At 44.6% G+C, this 8369-nt stretch overlaps 1 protein-coding gene across 3 annotated transcripts; it reads right to left on the reverse strand.

The window, feature by feature from the left end:
- Window positions 1-688: 688 nt before the first annotated feature.
- On the reverse strand, window positions 689-7293 carry patl2 (PAT1 homolog 2). Of its 3 annotated transcripts, none has more exons than XM_085283389.1 (19): window positions 7187-7293; window positions 6831-6981; window positions 5606-5892; window positions 5457-5519; window positions 5315-5368; window positions 5068-5232; window positions 4848-4922; window positions 4622-4761; window positions 4076-4153; window positions 3876-3999; window positions 3659-3776; window positions 3227-3333; window positions 3087-3140; window positions 2851-2993; window positions 2614-2770; window positions 2120-2260; window positions 1697-1794; window positions 1477-1617; window positions 689-1381 (listed from the first exon to the last, which is right to left on the reverse strand). In XM_085283389.1, exons 1-19 carry the CDS (start codon window positions 7208-7210, stop codon window positions 1348-1350), a joined length of 2154 nt encoding a protein of 717 aa, XP_085139515.1. In that variant the 5' UTR covers window positions 7211-7293; the 3' UTR covers window positions 689-1347. The 3 variants fall into 3 exon arrangements, with proteins under 3 accessions (XP_085139515.1, XP_085139516.1, XP_085139514.1); XM_085283390.1 differs by having other exon boundaries at window positions 4076-4150; window positions 4622-4764; XM_085283388.1 differs by having other exon boundaries at window positions 4622-4764.
- Between the last annotated feature and the right edge of the window lie 1076 nt (window positions 7294-8369).

An 8369-nucleotide genomic window follows, 5' to 3' on the forward strand; every position in this document is an offset into this window, starting at 1 on the left:
GTGACAGATGAGGCTGGATTACATCAGGAATCGGCTCCGAGCCCCTTCGTGTATGCATGGTGATGGACAGGCTGACACAGGTCAGGTGGGAATGGCCCTGGGCTGATATTTGCAAACACTGATCTCCAGTGTGAGTATGTAACAGTAAAGCTGCAGGAAGCAGAAGTAGCAAATGTGGGTGACATTCAATACCTGGAACAAACCATCCAAAGCAACAGGCAGTGCACAAGAAAGGTGAAAAGGAGTGCAGGCAGGGTGGAGTGAGTGAAGAGGCGTGCCAGGGGCGATTTCTGACAATGATCGCAGCAAGAGCGAAAGAAGCTTTACAAGAGTGTAACGAAACATGCCGCAATGTATGGTTTGAATACTGTGCCACTGGGAAGAAAAGAAACAAAAAAAAGTAAGGCTGAGGTGGTTTGGACATGTCCACAGGAGGGAAAGTGGACATACTGACCCACAGAGATGCCAGGCAGGAGGAAAAGAGGAAGACAGACTCATGGGTGTAGTTAAGTGACATGCAGAGAGAAGCAGACAGTCCACTGTGATGAGTGGACCATAGCCAGGGAGCATTTAAGAAGTCCAAGATAACACAAAGATGAGGTCTGATGAGAGCAGCAGGAACCTTTAAGACTGCAAGGAGCACAAAAATAAAATAATTTCACTTCATTTCTACAGACTTGAGCAATTTCAAAGTTTTTTTATTTATATTGCAAGTGCTGTACAAAGGTGCAGTTTAAATTATTCCTGTTTCCAAATGAATAAATAAAATCCCTCTTCATAACATAAACCTTCAGATAGAAATTTACAAATGTATCCTATTACATTCATTACTAGTATAAACAATGCAAGCCCTTCAACAAAACCCCAAACTGCACGGCACATTGATGGGCCACGACAACGTCCTTAAATGGTTTTCAAATGGTCAACATATTGGTTCAGCTGTACAATCATACACTACTATACAATCCACACCCTGGTCACCAAGTGTGAAACAGCACATTTAGAAGTGACTGAATCTAAATGTAGAGGTTTATGGTCTAAATCGGGAAAATGGGAGGGTTGTGATTTCATTGTAACGCTGATGTAACCTACTGGAAACCAAAGTGAGGAAAGTCAGATGATCAGATAAAAGGAAAACAAAACAGGGAAACCGTTCAAGTGCAAAAAAAATGTGAGGGAACGGGTGAGGGGAGGGAATAAGAATCAAAAAGGTCAAAGGAGATTAAATATACACATATATAGCGTCCGTTTCAATGAGCACCGAGGGGGGTTTGTGCCTCGCCTCCTTTCACTCTAGTGCTCACAGCATCCTGGTCATCAATAGAACACCAGCCACCGCTGTCCACCTTAAGATGGAAGAGCCAGGCATCCAGTAACAGACCTGAATGAAGATATTTGGTGATGTTTGCATCCACGTCCACAATAGTTCTATTAAAGCAATTTAAATTGTCATCCTCTGAAGCAAAAAGAACCTACTCCATGTTGCTTTTCAGCTGATGCACCGTACGCTTGTCCAGGTAACGGCAGAAGAGAGTGAGCAGGTTTGAGGGCAGAAGGAGCGGCTCCACCAGCGAACACTGGGATAGTTGTCCTGCCACCTGGAATATGATGTCAGTCCTAAAAGAGAAAACATCAGTCTCAGGAGTAAGCTTAGACCCGTCACTTCATTTGATATTAAAACCTAAAAGACTCCCACCAGGTCTCAAAGTCCCCGATGCTGGGCTCTAGAGGAACACCCGAGGACAGCAGCTTCTCTCCTTGGGAGAGCAGAGCGTACAGCAAGGACAGGCCGAACTGAAAGGGAGAAGAGAAATCCACCAATTAGAACAAAGACCTGTACCACTATCCAGGCAACTTCAGGGTTAACCCTGGATTCACTGCCGTTAGCCTCGCTTACTCAAATATACACTAACGATATTGTGCTTGGTCAGATGCTACAACACCATGCTTCATGTAAATGTGCTCATAGCCACTGATGAACCGTGGCTTAACTTAACTATCAACTAGTTAAGTTAAGCCACCGTGTCAGGATAAGTGAAGCCAGAAAATAGAATGTCATCCTGGGTAAGTTGAACTTTCAGGGCCTTGTAGGTCAGAACACAAAAACAAAAGCACAGACCTTGTTCTGACATGCCAGCTCAAGACACTCGTATGTCGTTAGAGACTCCAAAGAGGTCAGATCTTTGAGGACGCCAATGAGCTGACTGAACGCCAGCCCACCGATCACATTTCGAAGAGGTGGGTAAAGCACAGGAAGGGTCTGAAAAGACAAGATTAAGCCCAGTCATTTTTATAAAGACACTTGATGTTCGTCATTTATGTGCATAACTCCAGCCTTGTGTGTTTATAGGTGGAGCTGTGCCAAGTAGGCCTGTAGAAGACCAATTGTTTTTTTTCCATTTGCAAATCTCTCCTGTAACTGGAATATATCAAGGCTCAATATATTCTTCAATCTCACCCCGTCCGTGTAGACTGTAAAACCAGCTGTAACTGGTAGAGGCTGAGTAACATCAGGAAACCAAACAAGAACCAAAAATAAATATATCACCAAGTGGTGTTGCTAAGCAGACCATTCAGCTTACATTTCCTTTTGCACAGCTAAAGCTGCCCTACCTCGTCTGCGTCTCTGCTCATCAGTGTTGGTAGGTTAGTGGTGACAACACGCAAGATTTTTAGTGCAGAATCGTGTTTCAAGAACGGCAGCAGACGGGCGACGAGCTTTTTGCCTTTGGAGACGAGCAGAAAAGGAATGAAGTCCCCTTCCGATTCCCTGCATCAAAATTTTTTAAAGTGTTTAAAACGATGAAGTCACGTGTTAGGATGCATTAAATGACAAACTGCATGACTCACAGGGGATTGTGGTGCTGCAGCTGGGAGTAGATGTGCTCCACTTTCCTCTGAATCTTCTCCACCAACCTCCTTTCTTCTGCTTCGGACAACAATGGAGTTTTCATCCTCTCAGTTTCCTCCACCTCTAACAGAACCATGAACAACTGCAGGACAGAAGCCATTTTACAAGGCGGCAAAAAAAAAAAAAGAAAAAAAAAAACCTCACTGCTGTGTCAAATCAAGTCATAATCAGGTACCTTTTCTATTTTGTTAAGGATGTCTAATCGCTGTAGTCTGGTGTCTTTCTGATACTTAAATGAGAGGAAATAAAGGTCAGTAGCAGGAAAGGCAGACCGAAAACACTCAAACACAGGGAACCTCCAAAATACACAATCACCTCAAGCAGACCCTGAGGCTGGACTGCATGAACAGCACTGATGGCTCGGCGAGGAGAGTAACACGTGGAAACTGCAACTTGACCCAAAGAGCCTTCAATGTGCACCACTGCAAGAACAAGAGACTCTTACACATAAGCAGAGCAACCCCTGTAGAAACAGATGCATTCAGAAGGATCAAAAATAAGGCATCTATGAGACAAATGTTTTAGGATGGAAGCATTTTAGGCCTCGTGCACCTCCAAAAACATTCAAAAAGGCAGGACTACCTGCATGCACTATTCACCGACTCAAACGAGTCCAACAGCAGCTGGAGGGAAAAATGTTTGTTAAATCAAAGCAGCGTGGAGATAATGTCTCTCCTACTCTCACGGGCAAATTCTGGTACAAGCATCTCAACATTCAATGAGAAACGCAGCCTGTGCCTCACTAACCCGGTGTGTAGGAGTCTGTTTTTTTGACGTAAGGCGTGGTGAGCTTAGGTGGCTCCCTCTTGCTCCTGATGCCCAACTCCTCTTCGGCCATCTTTGATTCTATTCGACGATAGTACTCCTGTAACAGTTTAAAGGTTCACCGGCAATCAAAAATGAAATGCTTCTTCGCTTCCCCTCTCCCATCAAAAAATTAAAGAGCAAAGCTTTTATTTCCTACCTGATAGTAGTAGTCTTCAAGGTAAGGATTCTCACTTTGCAGCTGGATCATCTGCAGCCGGGTGATCCACTCCTTTTCTTTGGCCGTCATAAGGTTACAGTACGGATCCCAGCCCTCTGGCTTTCTATAAGCAGGTCAGATTTGGCCGTAAGTATAGCGAATGACCCAACACGATCAAACTCTTCACTCCATGCACCAACCTTTGGAATAGCCGCTGTTTTTGACTAAGCAGTCGTTTGTGTTGGGGATGGAGCTGCGTGGCTGGACCAGGGTACCTACTGGTTAGAGAACTGTCTCATCAGTATGCATGAAATCTCAGACTGTGCTTGGTTATGAGCACATAAAGAGAAGATGCATTTATATATATGAAATCTCCATCTTTCATTTCCAGAAGGCTTATACATCCAAGAACATCTGCCTGTACCTTGCAGATAAACATTAGCACCACTCACTGATATTTATGCATGACACACAATACTCAAACTTTTATTTAAACAGATTAAAAGTCTCTTTGTTTTTTTTAAAGAGTCCTAAACTATGAGAGGCAGCTTTAAACTAACATGTTCTCTGGTGCAAACCTCACACAGAAAGGGCCCCGCCCAGGTCACACCCAACAGTGAGCCACCGTGATGCTCGTCTTGGACTTTTGCATCTCAAACTTCATGAACTCAAAATTTATAGTCAGAGTTTAACAGACTATACATTTTGTTGACCAAACCTGTTTCAGCAACATTAACGTCAAGCACCTGAAAGGCTGTACTGGATTAGAGGGGCTGTAAAAAGGGGATGGCCTTGGTGAGTTGGCTCCGAAGCGAAGTTGCATCATTTTGGGAGTCTGAGGCGTCGAGGGGCAGGGGTGGGTTGGAGGAAACATGAATGCCCTGGTCTGCTTTAGTACAAAATAAAAGTCAAGATCAAATCAGATCTGCACAAAAACACGGAAATGAAGGGGTGAGCAATACTGAAATCAACCTGATTGTAATGCTGGCGTGGGGTCAGTGGCTGACGTGGGAAGAGGGGGGATCTTGGTACTATGGGTGGGTACACCTGTATGAAAAAAAAAAAAAGTAGAACTTAAAAAAGGGAAGAAGTCCACAATTTACAGTGAGTCAGCTGATTGTTTAGAAGCAGTGACACAACAGCATCTATCCAGTTACACAAATATCCAGGTGGTAAAAAGCCAGTTGCCCACCTGAGTGGGTCCTCGATGGCCAAACTGTCTTCTGGAGTACAATCCTCTGGATTCCCCTCGCCTGACCCCATAAAGGGGCCCGGCGGAGTACGGCAAGTCAACAAAGTTGGAGTTCAGAGTCTGACCTCTACCTCTGTGCCCAATTACACACACTATAGCACTGTCCTACAGAACACAGGAAGATACAAAGATAAAAATACAATGAACTTGTCATTATATGTATAACACATTCTTAAGTGATCATAACCTCAAGTATGGATCCTGAGGTTCTTCTGGTTTTTCTGTAAGAGGGCATCATCATCTAGGATGGAAAACAAACATGGAAGAGAAGCATCAGCACCACAGAAGAAAAACAAAGTGTAGTAAAAGGATTAAAAGTTGGCACTTACATCATCCTCAAAGGGACGCTGGTACATGGTGGTCCCGCAGTCCACTATGGCACTGTCAAGACTCTTAAAAGAGCAAAAAATGGATCAAACGGAGGATTTTAACGTTTTTAGTGCAATTTTCTGACAACACACAGATTCATCTTTGTCACCTTAAGGCTCGGTCGGCCCTCGATTATTCTCATCACAGCTGGGTCTTCAAACATCTGCCCCCTGCCCAGAGCTGCTCTCTGTCCCCTACTTCTGCCGCGCTGCCTCGAGGAAGCCCACGGAAAATACTGCAGCTTCTGTCGGGGAGGCGACGGGGCTCTGCGGGGAGACCGAGGTTTGGGCTGTGGGGGAGGGGGTGTTGCAGGTGGCGGCGGCGGCGGCGAAGGCGGAGCCTCTCCAAACTGAAGGCTGCTGCTGGACTTTTCTGTGGTCCCGTTTGCATCCAAATCTAGACATGCAGGCAGGGAACAAAGAGAAACAGATGTGGAAACTCTGCTTTCTGATAGGTTAACAGGTTAGATTCCCAGTAACCCTGTAAAAACGATGCAAAAATGCAACTTCACATATTTCTTTTAAGTGGTCAGAACCAGAAAAGTCCTCTAAAGGCTGCAGAGGTTTCCTGAAATCTTTTGGCCCCAAAAGTCAAGTTTTTCCTTTTTTTCTTTTAATCAACCAAGTGTTTTTTCACATTTTGTTTTTCAGTTTAACTATAATAACCTTGCCTATTACTCTAAGGTATCGTATGAGTAAAAATGGCAGGGTTTGCGAACAGGTAAAGCTCCCCAACTTTTATTGGACCGGAGTCTATTCAGGCCCCTGGACCGTATGTTTCACAACCCTGGGTTCGAGCACAGCAGCCAAACAAGCACACATTACCCAACAAAGCCCGATTCAACCCTAAAGGCAGCACCTTATGAGCCGTCGTGCATTTAAGAAGTGCATTTAAGCTACGTCAAAGAGGACTGTGCACAATAAAAAGGGATCAAGGAGGCTGAGCTGGAGCTGAACATTTTAAGATCTTCACAGCTCAGGTTGAGCGGTTTGGAGACAAAGTTGCAGAGAGGAGACGCTGAGATGGTTTGGATGTTGAAGATGGAGCGAGGAAGAAACAACAAAAGAGGTTTTTGGATGTAGTGAAGGAGGTTGGTGTGACACCTAAAGGAGCAGCTGAAAGAAGACGACTAATTTCTTTCCACTTAACCTTAATCTGACCTGTAAGATAAACATTTTTAGTGTTATTAAGCCTCAGTTTTAAGTTGGAATGCCAAATTATCATGCTGGATGCTTACATTATTTTTTGATAGTAAAAGCTCACGTTTAACACACAGACACGTGGGGGGGCAAAGAAGTTTAAAAGAAGAACACCTGTAAGCACAAGTTACACACCCATCCCAAACGTCTCCTCATTGTGGACGTTTATCTCCTCATCTTCCTCGGCCATGGCCTGCAGCCCCGAGTCCATATCCGTCCCACCTTCTCCATCACTCCAGTCCTCTCCATTCTCAGGCCACTGCGGCTCGCACACCTGCACCACATCCTGGTGCGTGGAGACAGAGTGCTTTTTAAGATTTATTAATGAAGAGAGTGTTTCTAAACAGCAAATAGGCCAACAAATAAATAAATCACGCAACAACACGTGTGGAGTTTTCAATCCAACTTTCACCATCTGTTCATTCCGGGCATGCGATGGCTGCCTGATTAAAGCACACACATTAAAGAGCAGCATGTTGAAGCAGACTTACGTGTTGCTGCTCTGAGTCACTCATAATTCATTTCACAACTTCTTTCCTCTCCTGATGAAGTCGACGGATCGCGACCACCTTCGCAGCGTTACCCGCGTTCTCTCGTTTGACAGCGCGTGACGCTCATTAACCTTTAAGCGAGCTCACCTGTGAGGTGACGCGTAGGCGTGGACACGTCACACGCGGCTCCCAGCAGCTGTCAAGTCGCCTCCGCCCACGTGCCGCCCACATGTCGTCTGGGTGGTTTTTTTTCGTCTTTTCTTCGTTTCTTTTAGCGTTTGTGTTCAAACCCTGCCTGTAACTACTTTACAATTAATTACACACGATCCTCAGTGAGCGAATAGTGACCTCTGGTGGCCAAAGTCAGTATTTCCCTCACACACGGAGCGTTTATTCGCCCTTCGCTTCTCTTAATGGTCCAGAAGAAGAGGGGAAAAAATCCTTGCACATTTTCTCACACACAGCAGACATTTTAAAGGACTGCAACGTTTATTTACTCCGTGTCCATTTTATTAGGTACAGCTGTACAGCTGCTCATTAACGTAAATATCCAGCAATCATGTGGCAACATGCTTTTGTGAATGTAGACATATTCAACCCTCAAACTGAGGATCAGAAAGACGATTTAAGTGACTTTAAACATAATGGGTTCGTCTGGGTGTTTCAGAAACTGATGATCTACTGGGTTTTCCCCACATAACTGCCTTTAGGGCTCACAGAGAACAGTTTGAAAAGGAGAAAATTTCCAGTGAGGAGCCGCTTGTTGTGTGAAAATAACTTTATGCCTATTTTGATGTCAGAGTTCAGCTGTTGCAACTAAGGTATGCAGGTGAACAGATGGGCTATAGCAGCAGAAGACCACACTGGGTCCCAGTCTGGTCAGCTAAGAACAGGAAGCTTCACTTTCAAGGTTCAAGGTTCTTTATTCGTCACATGCATAGTTATACAGGCATAACACATAGTGAAATTTCTGCTGTGACATTCAGATGGTAGGGTCAGAATTTGGTGTAACTACCATGAAGGCGTGGATCCATCCTGCCTTCCATAAGTGATGCAGGTGTTGTAACGTTGTGGTGGATATCTTGGAACATGTTAGGTCTCAGTAGAAATTGAGCATCGTTTAAACATCACAGCCCACCTGAGTATCATTCCTGACTATCTCCATCCTTTTATCACCACAGTG

The sequence above is a fragment of the Mchenga conophoros genome, linkage group LG8 (genome assembly GCF_057382185.1).
Source record: "Mchenga conophoros isolate Kocher_MC1m ecotype Shallow Benthic linkage group LG8, M_conophoros_male_GT1.1, whole genome shotgun sequence".
Classification (NCBI taxonomy): domain Eukaryota; kingdom Metazoa; phylum Chordata; class Actinopteri; order Cichliformes; family Cichlidae; genus Mchenga; species Mchenga conophoros.